This window comes from Perca fluviatilis, chromosome 3 (assembly GCF_010015445.1).
Source record: "Perca fluviatilis chromosome 3, GENO_Pfluv_1.0, whole genome shotgun sequence".
Lineage (NCBI taxonomy): Eukaryota > Metazoa > Chordata > Actinopteri > Perciformes > Percidae > Perca > Perca fluviatilis.
The window spans coordinates 35,317,807-35,345,657 of record NC_053114.1 but is presented as its reverse complement, the minus strand read 5'-3'; the positions used below and the strand labels follow the sequence as shown (position 1 = coordinate 35,345,657).

The window sequence follows — 27,851 nt, the reverse complement described above, 5'->3', positions numbered from 1 at the left end:
AATTCATGCTTTGAAAAGAAGTGGTTTGTTTGAGGGGGAAAATATGTCCCCAACTGGTGTGTAAGGATGGTGTTTGTTTAGGTGAGCTGCACAGTTTTTTCACTACTCCTTACAAATGTAACACCACTTTTTTGTTCTTCATAAAAAGATTTCTGCCTTTTCCATGTAAGTACACCATGGGTGCACGTCAGTTACCCTGTGCCTGGTTATAGGCATTAGTATAAAATCATACAGTCATACATCTTATAAATCCAATACAGAATAATGTATTTACATATGCATATTTATATACATACATATAATTTGAAAGGAAATCACATTTTACACATCTAAGTCAATTTACAGGTCTTGGGGAGTACTACTAGCCTGGCTCCGCCCTCCTATGTACTTCCGCTCAATTTTCATTTTCCTTCAGTACTCTGAAGTCTGGGTTTGCGGTACATTCTTGGGTTTTCTCTGGCCAAATATTTGGCGGTCCAATCAGCGAACAGAGGGAGTGTCTGAGAACGATGACATTGAGGGCGTGCGCTAGAAAGATGCGAGCGAAGCCATTCAATCCGTTGTGGCGATGCTGCCGAATATCCAGAAGTTAAAGCCCGAGCAAGAACAATCTTTGCTGAGTTGTGTTGGTGGCCATGATGTTGTGGCCCTCCTCCCCACAGGGTTTGGGAAAAGTTAGATTTTCCAGCTCGCTCCGTTAGTGGTGAAGGAGTTTGCTAAGGCTGTAGAACTAGAACTGTTGGCAGTTAGAGTTGCATTGTGGGTAATGGAGGCACTATGTATCTCTAGATCTGCAGCATCAATTTTGTTTTCACCTAGGACCCCCTTCAAATTCCTTTGCTTATGTCATTTACAGTCAGTGGGGATGCATTTAACCCAATACTCAATATGTGTCTGGTTAAAATAATATTCTTTTGGATTTGTTGACCACACACACACACACACACACACACACACACGGACAGATACAGACTGATAGATTTTATTGTTGCAATTGTTAGCTTTCAGAGGGAGGTTGAAGCTGAGGCTTGACTGTATAATCAGGTTTAGGTGCCTCTTGTTAAATGGCAGAGCTGCAGACTGTGGCAGTGGACTGAGACAGGCTGGGAGTGCAGCCAAAACCCAGAGGAGGCCAGAACTCAGACAGGCCTCTGGCTCAACCAAGAATAGCTGTGTGTGTGTGTGTGTGTGTGTGTGTGTGTGTGTGTGTGTGTGTGTGTGTGTGTGTGTGTGTGTGTGTGTGTGTGTGTGTGTGTGTGTGTGTGTGTGTGTGTGTGTGTGTGTGTGTGTGTGTGTGTGTGTGTGTAACCATGACTTCTCTAATTCTTGCTAATGATGAAAAAGTTTCAAGGTACTGAGAGATGATATGTAAAGTGAATAAGCTGCTGACGTGAGGATAAGTTTGTGTCTATCTGAACTTATGATATACTTCACCACTGTGACCCTGGCATGCACTCACACTACTGAAAAAGTGCAAACATTTACTAACCTTTCCTCTTGGCAATGTTTGAGACACTTCATTTCAGAGTTCCTATATTGAATATTCATGCCACTCTATGCTGTCTCATACAATCATATAGATGAATAATTGAGACTGACGAGTGGCGTCAAAAAGAGTGATTTACCGTCACAGTATATCCTATGCTTTATTACATCTGATGCTGTGGCATAAGAACGAACACTACACTAGGAATGGTAATAAATGATTATGCATGCAGCTAATTAATCTGATGAATATTTATAACCACTTAAACACATTGTAATGGACTGATTAAGCAGTCCAACGCTGCGAGTTTGAATTAGTGCAGTTTTTGAATAATGACAGAGTAACTTTCCATCTCACTGCTAATGTTCTTCTCTTTAAATGGGGAGCCTTTTTCTCACATTTTCCCCAGCCAGCTTTTTCCCTCCCTCGCTAATTCAAAGCAGCACAGCTACATTAGAATGGAACATGGCAATTATCACCTTTTATCTTGGGTGGGCGCGCTTGCTCGCTCTTACCTTCCCTCTGTTGCTGGGGAATGATGGTTGGTTGCTGTGGGAACGCTTGGCTGATTGGCGCATAGGCGGCAGGGTAGGCTGCTGTTGCAAAGGGAGAACCAGAGTGGAATTTTTCACATCTCTATTTTCATATTTGACACAACAAAACTCAAATCATTATTCCATTGTTCATTTGCGTCCTCTAGACATTGCATAAATAAATTGCATTATGACTGGGAGCCTGGGCTCATTTGGCTGGTGGATCACTACACAAAGAGTATGGCAAAAGGGGAGTGGAGTGAAGTTCAACTAAGCAGACGCACAAAGAAAGATGGGCAGACTTACTTACATTGTGTTAATGAGAGCTGATGTCAGGCAGAAAGCACTGTGGTTATGAGAGGCCTATTTCATCTCTCGTGTAGGAGGCTATGGCAGGTTCCGATCCTCAGCTCTCGGTGTACATTTGGAATTAAGATTTTTTGTGTGGGTGTATAATCAAGTCAACTGAAAATCCTTTTGCAATCCTAATGTAAAGTAACCTAATCCGGGAGGAAATTGGCTGGTCATCCAGCTATCTCTAGCTGTCATAGTGTCTACTGATGTGGCAAACAGAAACGGAGAGGGGAGAGGGAAAGGGACAGATGGAGCAAGTGAGGGGAGGTAGGAGAGACAGATCACCTGCGTAGTGTTGGACGCCAGCATAAGCCTGTTGGAGAGGGTCGGTCACCGTTGGACTCTGTGCTGCAGAGAGACAAAAAGAGAGACAGAGAAAGGGGGTGACAAAGAAGAAAATGAAAGCAGAAGAGACAAATAAAAAAAAAATTGGCTTAGCTGTAGAGAACCATCGGGGTACGATCACACAAGGAGTGGGAGAAATGTGGGTTGTCATATCTTAGTTCTTCAAAATGCCTGTTTGCCCCAGATGTTTGCATCAAATATTAACAACATGCCAAACAAACCACTTTGTAGTTCATTACAATTGCAGCTGCCTTTGCATAATGCAGAGATGGGGTGTGTGTGTGTGTGTGTGTCTGTCAATTCTTCAGGAATCAGTCCCAGACAACATTAAGAAGCCGAGGACGGGCTGAGACACATCAAATTAACCATAATGGACTGATGGATGAACTGATGGATTCATCATGATACTAGGGCTGGCTGCTCAGAAATCTGCCAAAGACACTGTTGATTGACCCTCAAGCCTTAAACGCTTCAGTTCAGATCAGAAAAAGATGTAATGAGAGTGTGAAGTAAAAAAAGGACTCTTGTCAACTTTTAAACAGTTACCATGCGATATACAGTAATTCAATTTGTCACCACTGACGTGTTGAACTTGCATCGTGGCAATTAGGTGATGTTCTTATTCAGATCAAGAGCAGCACTAGAATAATTCATCATATATCATCATCAGTACAAGCAGCGAATCGTTAGTGTCAGGGTCAGAGCAACAGTCTCCTGACAGTAGATGTTACAAATATATCTCATGTTTCTGTTACTGTATGCAAACCTTGATTGGCTCACCTGGGTAAGGGTGGATACCATTGGTGTAGATGGGCTCAGAGGCGGACTGCCCATTGCTTTGAGGCGGGAGGGCACTGAATCCGTTGACCCCGATAGGGGTGGCTATGCTTGGCACGGCTGTGGCAGAGATGCCCGGGGGTGTGCTGGTGCCTGCAAATAGATATACTGTAGAGTCATTACGGAAACTGCCGAGTGCACCCTTCAAATGCTGCACAACCAAAAAATAGAGGTACAAGAGAAGTATATATTTTGTATTGAAATGTACATTCTCACAAATGTACTACTATATAACAGCCACATAATGGGCCCTCATAATCACAAATGCATACATTTTGACCCACCGTGAAGGTACAGTGTAGTTTGGAAAAACCTGAGGTAGGTATGAGAGGGGGTTCACAAGGTCCTAATTCAGCCTGAACAGTTACTAATATCAGTAGCAAGGGAAAAGCACTCATCCACCACTGTAATATAACATACTAAAGGCAAAGGTACTCTGAGCTCTAAATATGTTCTCATTATAGCCTTTTTTAAATTTATATTTCTTTCACTTGGGTACAAAACTGCCCTATTCTATGTAGAGACCTGTGCAACTTCTGACCGCCCTTCTTCCTTGTGGTGATATTCCATCTGTCACCTTGTCAGTCCCCTTTTGTGCTGATGGTTTTTTATTATTTTTCTAATCCAGGTGAAGGGCATTTAAGTCATGTAGGATTATGTTTGATAGGCATTACCTGGTATGTGTAGGCCTTGTGGATTACAAATGCTAGGTACAGCGTCAAACCACTTTATTTAATACATCTGCAATGACCCTGCCTTCAGGCGGCCTGCCTACTTAGTGTCAGGCCATCAAAGCTCCTCATGACAAGGGCCAAAAAGATAGTTCAGACCGGGGTCCAGGATTATCTCACACAAATCTTTGCTCTTATATTGTATAAGCCAAGGACTCTGCATCCAAAGTCATCGGATTGGCCGTGTTCCCAGAAAACACACACTGTCACAGAGACACAGAGGGAGAGAGCGACAGACAGACAGACAGACAGACAGACAGACAGACAGACAGACAGACAGACAGACAGACAGACAGACAGACAGACAGACCGACAGAGAGATAATGAGAGAGAGGAGCAGAGAGAGAGACTATAATGTGGCTGCCAATAATTGTCAAGGAATGCTGTTCTCCCATCATGCCCCCTTCTATACAAGGCCCTGCTTCCTTTAATTCAACACTGGCGATGTTTGCTCCAGCCCAGAAAATGGAGCCTACATCTTAAAAAATGTAACAAGGGCAAAAGCAGAAAGGCCTTGAATGAATACATTACTACTGCTTCTATAATTCTTGCTAATGATGAAAATGTTCCAGGGCAGCAGTGAGTAATGGAGAGAGAAGCCCTGCAAGTGTGTATTTGTTTGCACGTTTCTCTGTTGTTGCACCCCAGTCAGTTGGTGTGTGTGTGTGTGTGTGTGTGTGTGTGTGTGTGTGTGTGTGTGTGTGTGTGTGTGTGTGTGTGTGTGTGTGTGTGTGTGTGTGTGTGTGTGTGTGTGTGTGTGTGTGCCAGCCTGTTAGTGTATACCTGAGGACGGTGTCATGGGAGTAGCCACCAGGCCGTTGACATTGAAAGCTGCCATTTGCTGCATTTGCGCGGCAGCGATGGCTGCCATGGGGTTCAGGTAGGACCCTTGCGTTGCTGCCATCAGGGCTGCTTGCTGTTGCATCATCTGCTGTAGGATTAAAGAGCAGTGGGGAGAGAGGCGAATGGCGGGAGGGATGGAGGGAAGGACAGAAAAGAAAAGGAGGGTGAAATAGCCGCAGGACCAGAGCATGTTTATTCACACATCTCTGTTTGCTTGGCCCATGCCTTGTTCTTGAACAGAGTGGTCTGTGTTGCCCTGCAGCGTTGCTTCCCAGCAAGTATATCACCACTCTGGCCTTGTGCTCATTATACTACACAAGATAAAGGTTATGCGGTGAAATGAGTTTAGCAAGCTGGAGACTATGTATATCTATATGAACCGTATATGTATAACTCCGCCGCGGTGGCAGAGTTAGTGGAAAGATTGTGCGTGAGTGGGCGATTCTCACCTGTCAGGGTGAGTTGTTAGCTACTGTGTGAGTGTAAAATCTCACAGACTCCTAACTCAGGCTGTGACTTTCATGTGTGAATAGGAAATGGGAGGTGGAGTGGGGTGGGCAGGCAGGGAAAGGTGTAGGGGGTGAGCAGGTTTGGGTTCTTGGTAATGAAGTGCACCTCTGTTTGAGTGTTAAGGCATACGGTATGTATAAGTAGATGAAATGTTAAAGAGGCAAGCTTGGGTAGGCAGTTTAAATTCACAGAGAAAGTCAGGGAATGTGAGAATGGAAAGTGAATACGAAATGGATGCTCACGACTGTATGAAAGTAAAACAGTGTAGTGCTGAGCATACATGATAAGCAGCTTCCCTGGACAAATGAAGGGATAACAAGACACAATACAAAAGCAAGCCAGCATTTTCTGTAAAACCTCTGTAAATGTGGACTCTGACAGCCATTTAATGGTCTGAATCACTTAAGGAGTTGTTTGCTGGGAGTGTCACATGCCTAGTGGGAGAAATAGTGAATTCAACCTCAAATCAAAACAGTTTTCATTTCCTTTTTTAAAAGCTCACCGTCTCCTCCCCCGCCGGGCTGAGACTTACAGCATGAGAGTAGGCGCCATAGGCCCCAAACTGGATGGTCATGGGACTGAAGATGCCGAGCTGGCCCGCCATCTGGTGCATCCTGCGCAGAGTCCTTTCCTTATCAGTGTCTGCAAATTTGACCACCAGACTGGACGAGGCACCCTAGAGGGGCACGTATATTTACAAGGTTAGTGAAATATGCAACTAAACTTACATTTATTTTCAATTTTCCATTTGTAACGTGTGTCAATGGAAATTGTTAAATTGGACACTTTACGGTCTATTATAATACTTTTCAATGACGGCATAGAGTTAAACATAAGCAAATTAGCATAAAAGTAACAGTCTGGATATAATATAATATATAAGTCAATTGGGCTGTCGAAGTTTCAGCAGAGTACGACAACTAATAATACCAACTTTTGCAACAACCATGGTTACTTTCAATCAGCAACGTTTTGCAGATTGCACCTGCCACTTCAGCTGGCCAACTAGCTAATGAGCTTGTGTTTGTTAGCCACAACTGTTTGTGAAAATCCTTAGACTGAATAAATAGTTACTCACTGGGAAAAAACTGAAAGAGGAAAACAAGGCAATATTAACACATTCTGTAACTACAGTAGTTTGGATCTCATGAGATCTATCATCTCATGAATACTGATGTCACTGACTGACATTGTTACATAAGCCTGACAAGTCTATTGCTCTGGTTAATACTGTATGTGATGCTTTAACTGGAAGTGTGCAGATATGTGAACACATTCAACACGATCAGTCTGTCCATTACCTAAATATAGGCCATTTAGAAACAAGGTTGCCGAATGCATGCAACACATTTGCATCTTTTAATGTGTGGTTAAAAATGTTCACAATAGGTGTGTTTCCATTGGGAGATGACTTAGAACAAAATGTTGGCTCCATAATAAAAAGTAGACCTGATTTGTATCAGTGCATCAACCTTTGTTCATTGTACACAACATTCAACCCTTTAAGACCTAATATCTGTAACCCAAGGAAGCCAGTGGAAGTGAATGTGCACCTTTCGTGACTTCAGTCATTTAGCTGTCAGTGTTAAATGGAAGAGAATAGTGAGTGATATTTGCTTTTGTGAACTTTCCAACTCCACTGTATACACTGGGAGTGAACTGTGATCCTAACCAGATCCCACAGGAGTCCCAGTCCCCCAGTGGTGAAGCTCCACTGAATACTGTACTGGCTAATTAGGTCTGACAAAAGCCTTCGGCATGTGGAGGGCGAAGTATTGACTAATGGCTCTGCCTTATGGCAGATATAGTTCCGTATTGATGTCCATGCTCCTGAGTTTGCATCCAATTAAATCATTTCAGACAGAGACCAGAGTCAGTTCCTCATGTGACATCCAGGCAAGGAGAGAGGCGGGTAGAGTGTCTGTGTGTGAGTGAGAGACAGAGAGAGAGAGAGAGAGAGAGAGAGAGAGAGAGAGAGAGAGGGAGAGGGAGCGGGAGCGGGAGGATGAGGAGGCTGCCAGGCAGCCACAGACACTGTCAGGAGGACCAGGCTCCTATTTAATTAAAGGCAATGCATGCTGGGAAAGAGCACGCAGCACCACCAGGACAGAAGGACACAGGCAGCCAGGGGGCAGTCAGGATATGATTAGTAAGATCATAAAAGCAAAGACATGGGGAGAAAAGGACTCCATAATCACAACTTGGATTCATCTTTCACAAAATGTCTCATCCTGACAGTGTCAGTGCAAATTCAGGCTTTGATTTAGATTTCCATATTTTCTTTGGGTGTAGAACTCAAAAATGTGAGTGCAGAGGACACAGTGACAGGGAAAGATGAGGCTGACCAGTGTGAGTGATGCTTCATACACCTGTTTGTTTGTGCACAAGTTTATGTGACTTTCTGTATAAGAAATTGAAATTGAAAAAGCTAGACAAAGCTTGAGTTTTACTTACATGACGCACATTTCTAAAGCAGGGCTATCCAAACAGAAAATCCTAGTAACAAACAAGCATATGCCTTGTGAGGCTTAATGTGGCAACTGCATAGTATGTTGTATTATTGTTCAGCCACTGAACAAACACAGTCTCATTCTTGCTGTTGTGCAGCCTTACTTCATGCTATTTCGTAGTAATTCATACAAAAGTGTGTCCTATTTTTGTAATCGCTTCATGAAATTTTAAACAGGAACAGCTAAGCGATAGTGCCATTGAGATGGCACTTTGCCTGGTTGGTCTTGTCCTTTGCGGTTTAGTTACTCATGATTGCTGCAACAAACCTTACATAATATCTAGTCATATCATTATCCTGCCAAAATGTATTGTTTTATTGGACATTACCCTAACATCAGTTGTATCCTTTCTGGAGCCAGTTTCTGTTCTAATCTATTTTTTCCCTTTTCTTAAAAAAAAGACATGCATTTTTTTAAATGCAAAAAACAAACAAGCTCTTGTTCAGAGGCTTTGCAAGTAAGCTATTTGACTAACCCATGTGGAAAGTGTCTTACAAACATTTTATTAACTCAACCAAGAGAATGTGTTGGCTGTAGATAGCTGTGAGAAAGAGGCTGAGGAATGAAGGAAGGCATCAGCATGGACCCCAGGGACAGTGTGTCTCAGATGGGATCCTATCAGAGCCAGCCAGCACCCAACCTCAGGCCAGAGGAGACCCATCTGGTGTTTCTCCCTCGATGCCATTTCAATTAGCTAAATCAATACTCTGATGTGGCGGCGTTAACGGCACAGTGTTTCCCTTTCTAATTTTATTTTATCCCACCCCCTGAGCTTTTTCAGTTCTTTCTCAACGTTGTGGGCCAGTTGAAGGGACGGGCTGTTGGATTTAATGTGACTGGCACTGAGCAAACATTCTCCTCCAGCGTGTTCAAGCCTGCCCACAGTACAGGGGCACGGCATTTGGATCACATTCATTTTCTGCTCTGTGTATGTGTGTATTCTTACATTCATTTAAAACCTCATGAAGAATGCATTGTGAGCATCGGGACTGTGAAAGCCTGAGGCTGCCTGTACTCACTGCACCGTGACTCAAGATCAGGCGAGCCTGGCCTGGTCTGGCCTCTTCCAGCAGAGCGCTGTAGACGACAGCACGGGAGGAAACCCAGGCTACAATGTCTGCACTGAACAGACTTGGCAGCACCATTAAAACACTACAACAGCCTCTGCCGGTGTTGTCAGCATTGCCACTCATGTCAGAGCCTAGTATTTCTGACTTTCATTGCATAAAAGCCAAAATATCCTCTCTAAAAAATGTTTTTCTCTCATCCTCTCCCCCAAACAGGTGAATTTTATATCCTCACATCTCAAGTGGAGATATTCGGAGTAGATCCAAGGCCTAATCAGATAAAGCAGATTTCAGAGTGTGATCTCCCTCACAGATCAAGTGATCAGGGATCAAGAGTTTCTACCCACATAAAGAGAGTAATATGTGGCCAGGCAATGAAGGAACAGGTGACAGCAGACAATAGGCACTGGATGCAAAGCAGCCACTCCCCACTGGTAGCAGAAAATCACAAGCTGACAAACAAACAGAATAATAACCTCCACCGGCATGACTCCTATACCTGGAGAGAAAATGAATTTGCTGAATTTGATAAGGGCCAACAGGGAGCCTTCACTTTTGACAGGTACAACTAAGGAATTTGTCACGGGTTCAAAAACTAATCTAATTTCTCAAACAACACACTTGACTTGTGAAAATCTCCCATATTGGATTTTGTATAGGCCGCAAAATGTGTAGATGAGAAAATACACAACGGTAATTGAGGGATTAGAACAAAACTACACCAGTGAAATGGCATTATGCTTTTATCTCTGCATAACTGTGATACAAAGACACTGGTGTTAAGTGTGTGCTAACAGGTAAACAGACACTCCTCTTCCATCCTCTACAGAGGCTTACAGCAATATAATTCAACGACACACTAATTGAAGGGAAAACTTTCATTGTGAAAAGCATACTAATGATTACCAACAAATGTTCTACGAACCTACTTTCTCCCTCATTCAGCAAACATGTAACAGCTGAATGACAAATGAAATTTGTCTCTCAAAATTGTCTCAGGTTTTTACAGACATATTGACTCTAAAGGTGTTAATCGAGAATCTGTAAAAAATGAATTGAATACACCATAACAAGTTTGTTTGGTAATTGGATGAACCCTCTATTGGCTTCGTATTCAACTCTCTAAACCTTGCTACATCTATGCTAGCCTCATGGGAGGACTGTCTCTCATTAGCACTGGATGATGCTGTCTTGGTCTGGCCTTGCTGTCCACCACATACTGCTGCTGCTGCTGCTGCTGCTGTTGCTGCTGCCACTGAGCACTCTGCATCAAGCCAAAAGACACAAAAGACCAACACTGCCATTCATAACGATATTTCTCACTTGGTGTGTATACTGCATTTTGTAAAATATGTGAAGAGTGCAAAAACACAAAACTCCATGTAGTATGTCAGCTACAAGCCTGCTGAGATTCTACAGTGGTTTCATGTGGCATTTGATGAATTGTGTGTTACAATGACTATGCTCTCTGGCTTGGTCTTATCTCTCATTAATCTGGAACTATAGTATCACACACATGTACAATCTTGTTGCTGCCAGCACCGGCAATCTCCACAGGCCCTGTCAGCCACGCTGTGACACCGAACATGACAATGTCTGCAATTTGCTGGGTGCTGTCTGCCTGCCCCCGGCTCTGCCATTTGAAGTTTTGCCACCTGTGCCTCTGCAGCCTTACTGTAATTCAACAGATGAACCAGTGAGAATGCCTATTCTGTGCCCAATCACCTTTTTAAGTTAATTTTGGAAGCACTTGCAATCTGCAATAAACATCAATTAAAGCTATGACCCGATCTATCAGTGCATGCCCTTCGGTGGCATCCATTGCCCTTAAGCTTCATTAAAGCCTTTCATTTTGGGCCAGCGTATTTTGGTGCAGGTATTATTTATGGCATGTGTGTGTGTGTGCCAGGTAACACAGATGCTGGAGAGAGAACATTAAGAGGAAGAGAGAGACAGAGAGGGGGTGAGAGACAACTCTTTGTTCAAGGTTCATCCAGACCTCACAGCTGGCAGCAGGCAGTAAGCAGAGAAGCCCACTCTCTGAATCCTGCCTCCTGTTAGTCTGTTGTTGACGACATGTGGCAGTGATATTATCCAAATTAACTGCATCCCCCATCGGTACCAAAGCCTTAGTTGGATACTAATGGCCACCTTGCCTATTAATCTGAGAGGAAGTTGGATTTGGGGAGAGGAGGATAACAGGTGCAGGGATAGAGGGAGAGAGATATGGATAATATAGATTATTAATGAACTTTTGGATAGCTCTTGTTCCGCCCCAGGTCTGTTTGTGGCTCCATATGTTGCCTTGGACAGTTCATCTGCAGCAGACCTCAGGTGGCTCAGTGGCCCGACCTAGTGCAACTGTGCCTGGGCTACAGCAACACAGAATACACAAAGTGTGCATAAGTAGTCCGCATGAGCCAAATTTTGATCTGTGCAAGAAAACAAAAAAAATACAGCCCCAGAGGAGTCGAATTATGTAAATCTTCTGAATGTAAACATATTCTGTTGATTGAGTCAACAAGATATTTTGAGTACAAGGTAAATATCTTGATTATAATCAAATTTTAGTAAGAGGCCTGTCATAATTGTGCACGATCAGTTTGCAACATGATTATTCTTTGGCTCATGGCCCACTGCTTATTACATTTTGACCCTTGTGGTTTATGCACCAAAAGGTTTGGTCTTTACTGAGCACAACAACCAAACATACAGTTAAAAACGACTCTACCACTTATTTCCCTCCCTCACCACTTCAATGTAATGCAAAATGAGGTGGCATCAAAAAGATGTGTAAATTACATCTGGCTTCCAGGACACTATCTGGCTGCCAGGAGGCGTCCGTAAATATTTATTACAAAACATCAGTGAAGTGTGTGAAGGTGCGGATGTCTGCCAAAAAGAGTGTCTGCTCATGTGTGTGTCCAGCTGTGCAATACTCAACATATACCCAGCACTGGCAGGGAGATGCTTCGTTATTCATCATTTCTTTTACTTATGCCTTTTTGGTGGCCTTGTTCAAGCCCGACAAAAGTACATCCATTTCTTAATTAACTGCAGCTTGACAAGAGTTACAGGTTTGGTCTCCTCATTTTTCAACTATACAAATCAACACCAACTAATGCTGTTTCATGCATCTTTTAACTACCAGCCAAGCTATGAGAATAAACACCTGTATTTGTGTCCTGTGTCTGTAAAATGTGATATCCTATGCGATCTGATTTACAATTGGGCTGAGCAGCTAGCATTTACAGTTTAACATTATTCCACAACATATTAAGATCCATACCCCAGTTTTGGGTAGATGATACAGAGGCTGTGAAAAATAAATGTAGGAAAGCTCAATGTTAATGGGAGGCTGATAAACTGCAAGTGTCCCACAATATTATGAAGGACGTAATGCTGAAATATCGGGAAGCAGTTAAGGAAGCAGAAGCGGTTTATTAATCTGACCTCATTTTGAAGATTCATCCTAACTCTAAGGTGCTTTTCTATAGTATTGACTTACTTGTTAATCTCCCTTCTAGTCAATTTAATGAAGCGTCCCTTGATAAGTGTGTTCAAGTGTTTTAAGTGGGTAACATTCTTTAACAAAAAGTAGCCTCTTGACAGGGGCCAAACTGTCACTGTTAATGATTTGGCTGTTTTAACTAATTTGTCCAATGTTGCTAGCAGACGCTGTGGCTTGTATGAAATCCTTTATCTGTCCCCCTCCATATTATTATCCATAGCATTCTTGCCACTGGTTTCATTTATTTTAAACATGCAGTTGGTTTTTACACAGTTCTTTTCTTTCCTTAGAACATATTTACACTCCTTTTTTGGGGGGCTTTTCCCTTTATTGTACAGTGACAGTGCATAGACAGGAAAGGGGGAGAGAGATGGGGGACGGCACGCAGCAAAGGGCAGCAGGCCGGATTCGAACCTGCGCCACTGCAGGACTCAGCCAACATGGGACGAACGCTCCCACTGGGTGAGCTAGAGGCCGCCCCATATTTACAATCCTTATCCTCAGTAGAATTGAGATTCTTGGTTCTCAATCCAGTTAAATTTTTTGACATTTACTGTATTCATGCATAATTCTACTTGGGCGTACCAAAAGCAAACAAAAAAGTGTCACCTTTTATGCTGATGACACACATTTATATCTAGGTGAAATTCTAATAGTACCTGTCTAGCCATTTCCATAAATTGCCTAGTCAGCATACAAAGTGTCAAAAGTTAATTACACCAATTCTGAAATAATCTTTTTTTGGCCTACTATCTCAACTAAATTGCTTCACCATGAAGATAACACACTTGTTTTCCAATGTAAAAGCCACTAATTTCACACTAATTTTAAGTTTTAGAAACAGGTTAAGAGAGCTGTTCAGACTATTAACTTTTGACAGAGGGCTATTTCCCCATGCAAAGAGAAGCATTTTAATCCATAAGTTATTAGAAAATAGTCATTCATGCAGTTTGTTTGAAAATAATATAATTGCGATTTCTTTTCTCCAATATTTTGATTGGGATTTAATATGCGATAATTTTTTAAGAAACAATTTTTTTGTGAATATAAGATTAGATAGACTAAACAAACTGTTCTTTCCTGGAGGCCAGGCCTGTATGTGATGATGAAATTAGGTGATGCATGAATATGAATGACGTCTTTTATTTAACTACTTCAGTCACAGTAGTATATTGAGCACTGACCAAGCCTGGTGTAAACATTCGTATGAAAGTCAGAAACAAATCACACAAACTAAAGTGCAGATTGCAGAAATATAAAAACAAATATGTGGCTTTACCACACTTAGTTGTATTTAGATTATTTAACAATTATTTACTGTAATAAACATATGTAAACATGTGAATTGCACTTTTTTTTTCTTCTGCGGAGTGCAGACTGATTTGCTCTCATGAGTCACATGACCAAATTGCAGCCTTTGCGATTAGGAAATTGCGTTTGAACATATATATGAACATATATTTGAACATAGCCCTACTGTGAATGGAAAAACTCTATCCGTCTGCTGAAAAGTTAGTGTGAATAGCAGGAGAAGGAAATGGATATTGAGTGAACAGACAGATACAGAGTATGCAGCTGTGCGCTGTAAGGTGGTGGATGCTGACTGTGGGAATCTTTTGTGTGCGATAACACAGCGAGAATTTCTGAGTGTGAGACTGTGGACTGTTGATGTGCTTTGAAAGGAGTCACTGTGGTGACTGTATTCATGTATATATATATATATATATATATATATATATATATATATATATATATATATATATATATATATATACATATGTGTATAGTACACTGTATAGATGTACTAAATGGTAGTAGAAAGGAGATAAAGAAATAGATAAGTAGATAGATCTGGTATCTTTTGTGTGTATGTTTTTGTCATAAATGTATGAGAATTTTTCAACCACCTAAAAAAGACAAAGACATTCAGTACTGAATTTTAAAAAGAGGTATACACCCTCCAGTGGCAGTATACATGTGGAATAGAAAACTTTAAAGGAAGGCTTGCTCTCTTGGCAGGGCAAAAAACAGAGTCAAAAAGTCCCCCAATCTTTGCTGTAAACTTTATCCCAGTCTACCTCAAACATTTTATAAAAGTAAGACCACAGGCAAAACAGCTTGCATAAATAGGCATCAAAGTGACATCATATCACTTGCAAAACTTTCTATGACTGTCCACATTGAGTAGAAAAGCAATTGTTTGCAACTACTTCGAAATATTCTAGACAATGTATTCTGTTGTTAGAACATTTGTTATGAGTGTGTTACTTACAGGCATAGTTTGTCCACCATGCAAGCTGTTGATGGCTGCCTGCGCTTCTCCGTGGCTGGAAAACTTGACAAAGGCGCAGCCTGTATGCACAGAAAACGAGAGAAATAGAAGGGATTGGCACAAAATCAGGGATATGGCCTTGAATATTGGGGAAAGACACCATTCGTTACCATTGTTTTCATGTTATCTGGTTTGTAAATATTCTGCTGTTTGTGTGTTCAGTGCATAACTCTGAATAAATCAGTCTAATTGTAGTGAAGGCATTAGCTGTGTGGAACATCCTGTCCCTCTCCCATTTCTAATTCCACATCCTCCACTTCGAAGCATGGAGCCAAGGCGTTTACTATCCTGACTTGTTTGTGATTATTAATCTGTTTAATATTTACACATTGTGATTTGTGTGCAGTCACTCATGAAAGAGATTATGATGACAAAGGCATAGTATTATAATCTGCCTATCTAACCGAATCTTTGCTCGCATATAATTTCAGATGGGAGGTTGGGGCTTTGCTCAAGGGGCATTGAAATCATCTTAAATCTGTTGTGTAGTTAACGCACAAAAGGAAAAGTCAACATAAAAAGTTGTCCGGAAGACAAGGGAACGGCTGGTGGCAGCATTGTTCTGGAGCCTCATTGCAATAACATTTCAGATGATGTTAAAAATTATTTGAATAAATCATAATAATAATAATAATAATGCACAATATGTTTTTGGAGGGTTACATACTGTATACTAACCACATTATTAAATAGTGTATCAGTGTGTAGGTAAGGACAGGCTCTACACTACTATAACATAAAGACAAGTGAAATACAGTGGAACTGAAATGTGGTAATTTTCCAAAAGCCATTAAATTAAACAGAAGCTATTTCTCTAAGCTTTATGGTCGTCATAGACTGCACACGGTATTCTGTTATGTCCTATTCTTATCCTTGCCTTCAGGTAGCTCATGTGTTAAGTCAAGAGGTACCTAATTAACAAACTCATGGATTAATTCTGCCCCCTTTTCATTAATTGAGGAGCACCAGTGTCTTAGAACCAGACAGGCTTTTCCTGAGTTCAATCACTGGTTTCTTGAGAACTGCTGACAACCTATTTAAAATGTTCATATAAAACATTCATATAAATGTATCCACTCTACATTCCCAAAGGAGTCGTGATGATTGATTCCAATTACAAACACTGATAGGTAGGCTCAGGGGGTGTTCTGTGCCTGGCAGTGACCCCTTCACTTCTACATCTCAGGAGTCAGCTTTGCTACCCAGACAAGCAGTTTAATCATTTCCTGACTAAATCAAAAAGATCAGAATCAATGAAAGACAATTTCCACCTTTACCTGAGGCTTACTGTCCACATTCAAGCCATACAATAAATGGTAAGCAGTTGAAACTGTTGTGTGCAGACATGTGGTGAATAGTAAAGGCCATGTGTTTCCTGTACTGTCAAATGTCCTCAAAGCTATATAAATCTACAGAGGCAAACAGATAAGTCAAAGAAGCCTTTGATTCTGCCACAGCACTCAAGCACCCTTTTACTTCACTTGAACGCCCCTCCGGGTTGAGGCAGGAAAGGTCTTCATTTGTCCAACTGAAATGCATCAGCCTACTGTGTGCCATTTGACTGCCAGTCTGTCTCTGAAGGAACAAACACATTTAACCTCTGTTGTTGAAATAATAAGGGGCAGTTTGTTCTTGCAAAAGCCTTTTTGTTTTGTAAGGCAAGATGACTTGCTGTTGGTTCCCTAACAAGGCTATCAGATTGTGCCAGAATCCCAGTGACCCCAGCAACTCAGCCCAACCAGAAAGACACTCAAAACTACAGGACTTGGCATACACCATCAATGGTAAAGTCATGTCAAACATACAATGTCCTCAAATTTCTCCACCAGAAAAAAAACCAATACTGTAGCCTCACTTTTCCTGACCTAGAAAAGAAAAAAGTTAAGGGACACAGAGCACAACATCTCAGAAGAATTGAAAGTGCTACAGCCTCATAAATTATAGTGCACATTTGAGTTTTTGAATTTGATGGCTCAGAATGAGATGGGGGGAAAAAGGAAAAAGAGAGATTGTATTGCTTTCAAGCAAGAGGATCTGCACTGCCTTTTGAATTCCCGGGGTAATAATATGTATGCATGAATTCCATCCCGCTGAATGGGTGACATTTATAACACAACTTAATTATAGACGTAAAAGCCATCTCTCTATTTTTCCTGACAATTCAGGGCTCTATTCAACTCTGGCAGCAAGTGTTGCACTTTGAAAGTACTTTGAGGAGCAGCGCCATAGAGAGATGGATGTTAAACTTCTCGGCCTTTTTATTGGGTGAAGAGGGGTGCTGAAAAGCTTCTGAGTAGCATAAATTTACATCAACAGGGGACAAAGCCTCCATCATGGAACAGATAGCACTGTCAATTTCAAGGTCTGTCTCATTCAAATTACGGCAACCTCATCCCAAGCGAGGCGGCTGGAAAAATAATTTGCCGTAACATCCCGTAATGATTGCGTGGGACTGTTGCACAGTGAGTGATAGGACCAGATACCTATATATGAGACCTTTGTCTGGTGGTAGCGTTCATAGTTAACATTGCTCTACAGTTTTCCATTTCATAGCAGTGAAAACTTGAAGAAAAGGTAATGATCAAGCCAGTGATAATAGAGACAAATAGCAACACAGGAAATGTATGGCATGTGAAGAGAGAAGAAAGAGATGAGGTGCGGGGTGCAAGAGGGTGAAAAGGAGTGGAAGTGCAAATGAGGGAGAAAACTAGCTCCTGTTTGACACAGCAGCACCGGCCTTATTTCATTTTACGTGCTGTCAATCAGCTTGAGGCATCTGAGCAGACAGGACGAAAGGGAGGCGGGGAGGGAGGGAGAGGAAACAAGCCACGGAGAAAGAAAGGTAGTGGGCCGGTGGGGCGACGCAGAGCAATAGACCCGAGATTAACAGTGAGAGGAACAGATGTAGACATAGATAGTCATGTGGTTCAGTATAGCCAACCTTTTCCTTTGATATACTCAGAAGGCTTGTGCAATATCAACCCCTCTCCTTTGCCTTCCCACACATCCTTTTCACACATAGGACAATAAATCACAGTCAACAGAGAGAAAGGGAGGTAGAGGTTCCGAGCACTATCACTGGCGTTATCGCTCCAAATATGGCTGTGAGACAGAGACCCATCAAAGACTGATGGGGAGCCTCTCACTCTCTCAGAACAATCCCACCTGCATCGCACATTTCACAGCCATCTTTAATTTGACCACGCTCTACTAACTTAATAGCACATAAGCCACAGACATGAATGCATAAGCTGTTCCTGAATGCAGGCAAATCTGCTGCACAGTGAGTGACAGCAGCAAAACTCTGAGCCTGGCTGCTTTATTTACAGTAGGACATTATCGTCCAATAGTGTCTCTGGGGAGGAATGACAGGAATGTGGGAAACAAACATGATTACATCCCTCCGCTTTTGAGATAACACAAAGGGGATGAGGAGGAGGAGGAGGAGGAGGAGAGGGGGCGAGCTCAAAGACGAGGTGTTGTTTGATGGATTTGTTGAGTACAAGCCCAGGGTGAGAGGAGCTGCCGTGATGAAGAGACAACATTATAAGAAGTTCGGAAGGGAAAGAAAAAAGGAGAGGTAAAGTGAGAACAAAAAAGGCAAGGGAAATACAGAGAGTAGTGAGAAAAGAAATGTGTGAGGGGAGGAGGTGTCGGAGCACAGTGGCAATGAGGTATGAAAGAAACGCGAGCGAGACACATAAGAGGTGGTGAAATAAACAGAATAGCTGAAAGGAAGGATGAGTTATTCAGAAGAGCACAGTGGATCGCTGACGATGTCAATGAGCGCACAGCAGGTGAAGGACGGTTCTAAAAATGTGAGGAGAAAAAAGAGAGAGAGAGAGAGAGAGAGAGAGACAGCACACGTACTGACAGACAGAGGGATTAAGAGGGACAGACAGGGGAAAAAGAGTGGGAGGTGTGTGGGCTCTGACCCTTACTGGCCCCATCAGGCCCACGCAGGACGGTGCACTCCTCGATCTGGCCGAAGGTCTCGAACAGCCGCCGGACGTCGTCCTCGCTCTGCTGCTTGCCGAGCATTCCCACAAACAGCTTCCTGTCTTCTGGATAGGAAGAGAGGAAGGGGGAGGGAAGGAGGGAGGGTGGAAGAGAGGAGAGAACAAATGCTACAGCTGATGGCACCGTTCTGCTGAGCTGAGAGGAACTTGTGCAACTCAAAACCGCCCCTTTTATCAGCAGTCTGCTGTGTTGAGCCTACGCTGCTGTTGTTATTGTTGTTGATCTTACTGTTGTGTGGTGTGCCACCCCACCCTGGTATGAGGGAGTTGTATTCCCTTTTCCAGTGAGCTATTCAAGTCTGCCACGGTGACATTTGATACAGATGCTGTTTGGAGCGCTGTGGGTTTCAGGTAGAGTTAGAAAGAGAGCGGGGATGTTTTGCACAGGTAGACAAACTGTTAGATCGTCTGGATGCTTAATTCACTGAGTTGAAAGAGAACATGGAACAAGAACATGGTATTACATTTCCTCATCACCAAAGGAGTAGGAATTATAATAAGCACGAGTAAACTCTGCAGCACAATCTATTCCGTGATAAACTCGGTAAAAGTGACAAAACTAAGAGGTGTATCAGCCAGCATGTACTTCTAAGACTATACTTTTTTCATCCGCTCCACTTTCTGCTGACAATCTGTAAAATATGTTGTATGGAGCCAAATTTAAAGCACTCACATTCTTCAGTATCAATGCGTCAAATCTTGAAGTTGGGGAACAAATACTTGAAAATACTGAGTAGAATTTAAAACAATTGCCCAGTGTTTGCCACCCAGAAATAACAAATGCATTGCAAAACATTTTAATGATGAAAGCTACAAGGTCTAGTTCTCATGCCTTGAAACGAAAGACTGGCAAAGCATTAAAATAGGTCCTGAATAAATATTTCTGTTGAATCTGTGGTTAAATTAGCTGCTTATTTTCCACTATTATGAGTAGTTAACCTCATTTGTTTTATGTCAAACATAGTAAAATGATGCTGAGATGCTTGGAGCAGATCTACTTCTTAATGTCCATTTATTGTTGACAAAAGCCGCTTTTACACATGGACTGCAACCCTGAACTTGCATTTATCTAGACATCACCCAGAGGAGCTGTATGTGAGAACGCAAATGTCAGAATCAGTTGGACCAGACATCAAAGACAGGACCAGACTTTTCTCTGCCAGCCCCCTAGTACAAAGTCTGTATAATGTCCGATTGAGACCACGTGTAAATAGAGCTGGTCGTTGTCCGAAGAAACACGACAAGCGAGTATATGTGCTGATGACGCTTCTATCATACGGCTGGCGCGAAACAGCAAGTTTCCAAAAGAGTGAAGAAGAAGGGTGATTTACATGAAGACGCCAATGTAAATGTATGACTGGAAAGACTAAGAGATTTAGGAACTTCTGTCTGTAAGAGCTGATGCCGAAATCATAAAAAATATCTAAGGAATGGCAAGAAACTCAGTTGTTTATGACCAAATTACGAACCAACATGAATCGTGGAAATATCAGGGCTACATTCTGACTATCAAACTGACATTTTATGTAAAATGTATCAATGGGAAAAGGTGAAGGGTAAGTGGCCAAGGAACCGTGTTAAAATGAGAAAGCAGTTCCTTTTGTGCAGTGTAAATGTAACCTGTATTTAGTGTTATTTAACATCTGGGCTGAAGGTGAGTACTGACTTTTCCAAATATCCTGATCAATATTCAACTGGAGTGAAATTTGCAGTGTTGTTTCTCATTAAGTTTGAAGGGCAGCCCCACCTACTCCAATATCTTCACTGCCACTGCATGTCAGAGTTGCTTCCTGAGCACCAGAGGAGGGCTCTCTGGCTCAGACGTATGGGCTCTATACCACTACATTTTTGCCAGCCAGAAAGCTGAATTAAGTTTTTGAATTAATCTTCCCAGTGCCTTGGCATTAGACAGTGCATTCATCTTCTTTACATCTTTTCCATTATGCATTCCCTATTCCGCTGTGTTGTGGAATGAAATGGCTACTAGCAAGAACCCATCGCCAGAACTGATGGAAAGTGGCAGGAAGAGGAAGAAGAGTTTATTGGAAATGACACTGTTGATCTTCAGTGTGAGTCATTTGACTGGTAGGGAGCGGGCGAGGAGCGGAGGGCGAGAGCATCACCTGGGCCTCGACAGATGTGACGCCTCCTGTACCTGCCAGGCCCCATTAGACGCAGCTGTTCTAAAAATAAAGCACCAGGGCTTCCTTTTTGCAGCAGGGAAATCGGATCCTGTTCCATTCCTGTAAAGTTCAAATGAGACACGTGCCTGCTACCCGCTTGGCCACACAAATGAGCACCTGCATAATCAATAAGGTCATGCTGCCGAGTCTCTACTGCTGGTGTTGTAGCTGTGGTGTCAGTCCATGTTCCTGTAGTCACGCCTCACACAGCAGGAATTCTCAAACCCGCCAGCTGAGCCTGGTACTACTGCTCATTACTGTCCCTCCTCCCTTGGAGCTCCAGGGTTGAAAGTGAGTTAGAAACCTGAAAAGATCACCACAGAGCCAGCCACTTATACTGCCAACTGGGATTTAGCAAAGACCGACAGGAGGACAGACATCTAGCTGGATATTGGGCATCAGCGGAGAAGCTGCGTAGCTGTAAAGTCAGCCCTGAACAGGTGTTGAAGAGAAATGAGCCTGATCCCTGTCCATGGCAGCAAAGGTGAAACATGAAATGAGGCCCCTCCAGAGCACACGACTTTGCCTTGATTGTCCTTGCATCTTTCAGATTTTCACCTAGGTGTCACTGTTACAACGAAATGGGCAGAGTGCAGTTTTACAGGCCGCCTGCAGTGTGTTAATGTTTTGGGACAAAAGTCTCATCTCGGTCCTGGCCCGAGGAGATCTAATGGCGGCTTTACAAGGCTAATTAACAAGCCATGAGCAAAGTAATGAACTTTCAAAATGTGCTGGCAAACGCAAAAATAAATTACACCCCAGTGAAGGCATTAAAGGAAGTGTGAGTGTACTTGGGAGCCTTCCTTTTGGAGAGCCACGGTGAGAAAATGAATTTGGAGCTGCTATCTTTTCATTGCCTGACCTAAGAGTGTCTCAGTCGGCCCACTGCATGCCCTAGCCAGAGTATATGTTGCTATTAATTAGTCCACTTTGCACCTGTCTCCAATGCAGCTCTTATTGGATTTAGCATGTTCTCGCTCATCTCCTATGGCCACTTGCAAGCTATAAATTGTTATTTTTGAATTTTATGAATATAAATAAATATCTTGTAAAGCACCCTCTGCACAAGGAGACAACTTCATGACTCCAAAGAGTTATCCATTACAAGTGGGGAGAGAAGAAAAAAGAAGTAGAGAAAGAATACTTTTCTCAAGTACAGTCATGTATTTGCATTAAGAGGGGTGAGGACCTTCCTATGGAACTGTCTGAGGATACAGAAGTATGACTGAACTCATTGAGCCGACTGTTTGACCTCCTGGTACTTATCTCTCAATGAGAGAGGCTCTTCTTATCCCTCTAACAGAGCTGAGCCACACAGCTGGAGAACATTTGAGCTCTACAGTACTTCTCTGCTCTACTCTGAAGAGACCTTTGTAATCTGCACTTTCAAACCTTGCCACTACTTTAAAATAATAATGTGTGCGTGGTAGTTAGGAAGCCTGGCTACATCATTGTGATGTTTTTTGTGTCATTGCATCCTCAAACACCCCTAATTAATCCTGGAACATTTCCACTGTATACATTAAAATATAATTAGCAGATTCAAGGATACATTGGCTAAAAACAGGTTTGTGTGTATGGAAAAATTTGTATTTTTTATTCATGTAGCCTACAGTACTGTATATGTATACAGTATAGCAATGCCCATATACATGTGTGCAAATACATAGTATTCATATCCTATACATCTCATCTTTTTCAGGCCTTTGCCAGTGCACACTCACTTCCTCTCACACAGTACTAGTACAAGTAATCAACACGTCTTTTTAGTTTCCTCATCTGCTGACTGAAGGTGTGAGCAATTGTGTAGAAAATGGTTCCATGTCAGTCTCCAGCCATGTCCAAACAGAGGTGGCATGTGGACAGCCTTGTTTTATGAATGCAAATAAAAAAAAGATCAAAAAAGTTATCAAAACACTACTGACATCTGACAATTGCTCGTCTCAGGAAGCCTTTTCATTTCATCGCCCGGTATATTAAAAATTAATGGATTTTGCACAGGCGCCATATGCTGTCAAGATTGATGCTTCTCTCCCTGGAATGAAGTGCTACTTGTGTTGTAGGCTGGAGTATATGCATATAGATTGTGCTTTTCCTTTCCTCTCATCTCCTTTTGTCTCTCTATTGTCCTCTCTGTATCTTTCTCTTTACCCTTTATTGCCATCCCTCACCCTACTCTTTCTCTCCAGGCAAAGAATCAGTTGCCATGAAGTCTACTTTTCAAAAGTTTCTGCTTTTGTTTGGCAATAATGGGAATATTCTTTTTTAAGGAATTACTCTCCTGCTCCTGTGTCATGGTAAATATATATATATATATATATATTTTTATCTTATTGCCTGCTGGCAGCAGTAAGGGAAGCTTGCTAGTAGTAAGTGTTCAGAAAGCATGGACAGCTGCATCCAACGATTAAAGATGCCTGCTAGGCCGCTGGGTGCATTTCAAATGCAGAGTAATGTTCCAGGCAGCACAACAGAGAAGTTGTGCTTCTCATGGTCTCATTAGAAAAGCCTCAGAAGTGAGACCGGGTGTACAGACCGGGTGTACAAAATGTTGGCTTCGGCTTCTTAATATTGACTTAGAGTTTTTTTCATCATCTACTGTATGTCCCAGTTGTGTAAACTGAGGTAAAGAGGGAGTCTGTTTGGAATCAAAAGGTGCCATTTACTTTCATTTTTGCTGTAGATAATGAGCATTATACATCTGCACATCATTGAGAGAAAACAAATCTTAGCTTATAGCCACTTTTGGGATAAATGTGATTAAAGGGGTGATAGAATGCAAAACCGATTTTACCTTCTCATAGTTGAGAAACGACAGTTTCGTGGGTAAATAGGACATGCATAGAACCTTAAAATCCCATTGACACCTCTTTCCTCTGCAGATCTCACAATTTGAAACTGCTGCTGAAAACGGGCGAATCTCAACTAAGCTAAAAGTTGACGTCAACTCCTAGTCTTTGTCACGCCCCAACATTTGCATAGGCTAAGGCTACACCACTGACCTGAGGTCAGCTTAGTCTTCTGAATCTAGGTCACGCAGATCTCTGATATTACATCATTAAATTCACTTCTGAGACTTTTTTATGTGAGAAATCAACTATGTAGAGCTCAAATATGGGCTGTTTTACGAAAACTTATGGCTAATTGCAAATTTGGTAAGACAGTGTCGGACTTCAAGAGCTCCACAATCTGCCGTGACAGCAGGCGGCTGCTGGCTGGATTTGATGCCTTCCCTGTCGGCCTCTCCCCCTTCACAGACCCGCTGAGCTGGAGCTCTGTCAGGATCTCCCACATGAGCTGCACTCTGTACTTTAGAAAGAAGACAGTTTTTAAGTTTTTCAAGGATATTGTAAATGAACCACGTCATAAATGCAGTGTTCCAGCTTGTACAATGGAATACTGGCCCAGAGAAAAGTGTTTAGAACAAGTATATTGGACAATGGAGCGGGAGTTTGGATCTAACGCAGTGGCGCAGAGGACAGGCCTGCAGGGATTCACTCTCCGCTAAATTTCCCCACGCTGACTAGCTACAGGGTGAGTTGTGATTCTTTGGTGGAGGTTCCAAGGGTAACGTTACAACAACAATAGTTGTAATGAATGTCTCCGCTGTTTTAGGTGCGCTGCAGCCACGGCTGCGCCCGGGCATGTCTGGGCATGTCACAGAGTGTGTGTGTGTGTGTGTGTGTGTGTGTCTCTCTGTGTCTCTGTGTAGCTCTGTGTGTGTGTGTGTGTGTGTGTGTGTGTGTGTGTGTGTGTGTGTGTGTGTGTGTGTGTGTGTGTGTAGCTCCGTGTGTGTGTGTGTGTAGTTCTGTGTGTGTGTGTGTGTAGCTCTGTGTGTTTGTGTAGCTCTGTCTGTGTGTGTGTGTGTGTGTGTGTGTAGCTACGTGTCTTTGTGTAGCCCTGTGTGTGTGTGTGTGTGTGTGTGTGTGTGTGTGTGTGTGTGTGTGTGTGTGTGTGTGTGTGTGTGTGTGTGTGCGCGTGTAGCTCCCTGTCTGTGTGTGTGTATGTGGTTCACTCAACCAATCAGTGCACAGCTCATCTAAATATTCATGAGCATACCATATTTGGTAGAAAAGATGTCGTTCCAAATAGGGCCAAAACACAGGGATGCATAAGGACCCATAAAATATCAACCGGGACATTTTCCACCCAACGGATGTTATAAACCCTATTAGGAGACCTTAAGGAATAGTGTGAAATACCCTATATAATCATTCTATCACCCCTTTAAATACATTGGGAACTAAAAGGACACTTAGAAAGCACAGACCTCCACCAAGGCTTGCCCTATCTCACAATGTTAATGCAGTGTGACATTTCCCAGTCGGGAAGTCATTTTTCAGATCATTCCGACACCACATTAATGGTAACAAAAGTGAAAAATAATGTGTGTATCTGCGCTGTGATTCGGATCCGCTCCAAAATGTAATGGGTTCTTCCTTGGCCCATGCTACACCCTTCCTCAAAGTTTCAAGAAAATTGGGCCCGGATTTGTTTTCCATAATCCTGCTGACACACCGAAGCGAAAACACAACTTCCTTGGCGGAGGTAACAAAAAACAACATAAAGGCAAATGGAAGCATGTTCACATAAAATAAAAAAATATGCATACAACCTTCTCTTAGTGTGGGAATTAACCCACAGTGAGATGATTTCAGCTGGTAAAGTATTTTAAAGTAATGTATCATTTGAGCCTGTGTTCAGTCATCAGTCTAAGTCAGCATGGATAGTGGGATGAAGCAATACCCAGGATATCTGCACCTCCTTTTGTACGTGGCAATGTTAGCAGGTGCAACAGGGAGGCCAGACCTGGGATACCTAGTCAGCTGGTTTGCTAACATTCTAATGTTGTTTCAGGGTTAGGAACATAAAATATTAGCCGTCAGCATAAATTTCAACTTTTAAGCTAACTCAGAGTAACGTATGAGCAGGGACCAGGAGCCCTCAAATGCAAAAAGCTCCATAGTGTAATATTAATTATCACTATCAGCAGTATGAGCAACTCTTTTAAATTACAGGGAATCATTTGATTTGATATTTATAATAACAAATATTGCTTGATGGAGATACAAGTACATGGCACCCACTCAACCATTGCCCTGGGTGAGACTGTTTATACAGTAGTTCACCTGTTGTAGTACAACAGTAAGGTGTTGTGTTTTATTCCGAGTTGATATAATGTTAGAAATCAAAAATCCTCAAATTTGATGAAGAACAATATGTCAATATGCACAGTTCAATTCGTGTTGAATGTAGAAAGTGTAAAGTAACATAGTGAGGTCATTGTAAAACAATTTGCTTGGTATATCTGTTCAGCTGCATTTCTTAACCCCCATAAGTATTCCCTCTTCCTTTACACAACATCTTCAACTACTTAATAAGCCCTATTCTACTTCTAACTCATGTATAGTTTCTACCCAGCTAACAGAAGTAATTGGACCCCATCCCAGTGAAAACGACGTGCAGCCACACACTAAACCTCCCTACTGCTGGTCCCAATCTGATGTATGCAAGTGGATTATCCAGTATAGTGAGGTGGTAAATGGAATAATCGGAGGAGAACAAACATTCAAATTGTCAGTGTATCAGGCACGATGAAAGGATACAGGCTTCGTGTTTGTAAATGCATTACTTATACCACTAGAGCTGTCACATCCCTTTACCCAGGGGAGTGGGAGGGGAGCTTTAAACCTTCTGGTATGCATGATCAAAACCAGCACAGAACCAAAACTTGAAACTTGTGAGAAATTGCCTGTTGCGGCTTCAGTCCAAATATTTTAACTCCTTCTTTTTCTACATTAGAAATCTCTTCTCTAATGGCGAGGCCCAATCATAGAGCTCTGCAAAAAAAGTAATTTACATTAGAGCCCGACCGATGAAGGATTTCTTAAGGCCGATACTGATACAAATATTTGATGATTTTAAAATCCGATATTCCGATATATCGGGCGATATATATTTAAAAAAAAATCCAGAAATGCGTAACTTAAGATATGAAACTTAAAGTACTTTGAACAAAAAGACAATAACAAAAAATATCAGAGTGTTGCCAACAGGGACGTTGTAGAGTGCCCTCTGATGGACAAACTATGCAACGCCAACACTCATAACATGGTTGAAGGGTGTTTCGTCCGTTTTTATTTAATTTTTTTAATATTCAGTTATCAGAATCATTTGTCATTTGTCATTATAAATGATTCTGATGAATGAATATTTAAAAAAATTATAAATTATTATAAATGCTGATACCGAAATAAATGCCTAATATTGGCCTGCCGAATATATCGGACGGGCTCTAATTTACATCAGTGCCTTAAAATTAAAGAAATAACCTGCAATGGTCACTGTTAGAAATCTGTGGTTTATTTTGCCTGTCCAAGTGTCCCCATGTCCGTGTGTATTTCTCAGCAGACACATATCAACCGCTGCCAGGGTTTCTTCTTGACTTTTCAGAGTTTCGCACGACCGTGTCTAGAGCCACAGAGGGGTCTTTTGGCTTCATTTGCATGTAAAGTGGAGTGTGCTCTTCTGTGGGCGTGAGGTGCCTCCAGACAGCCCCTCCCCTGTGGCCTGCCAGACTTAACCAGCCA

General features: G+C 42.1%; 1 protein-coding gene across 11 annotated transcripts in view; it reads right to left on the bottom strand.

Annotated features, from left to right (window-relative positions):
- celf6 (CUGBP Elav-like family member 6) overlaps positions 1-27,851 on the bottom strand; it is a 145,183-nt gene that overhangs the window by 20,647 nt on the left and 96,685 nt on the right. For 2 of the 11 annotated variants that reach the window (XM_039796079.1, XM_039796080.1), the window contains exons 4-10: positions 18,995-19,123; positions 15,000-15,079; positions 6,142-6,315; positions 5,070-5,217; positions 3,499-3,663; positions 2,659-2,721; positions 2,002-2,082 (exon numbers count right to left, since the gene is read on the bottom strand). In XM_039796079.1, coding sequence (XP_039652013.1) covers positions 2,002-2,082; positions 2,659-2,721; positions 3,499-3,663; positions 5,070-5,217; positions 6,142-6,315; positions 15,000-15,079; positions 18,995-19,123 — 840 coding nt within the window. The remainder of the gene's footprint in view (positions 1-2,001; positions 2,083-2,658; positions 2,722-3,498; positions 3,664-5,069; positions 5,218-6,141; positions 6,316-14,999; positions 15,080-18,994; positions 19,124-27,851) is intronic. The other 9 variants (XM_039796085.1, XM_039796084.1, XM_039796088.1 and 6 more) reach the window with 9 other exon arrangements.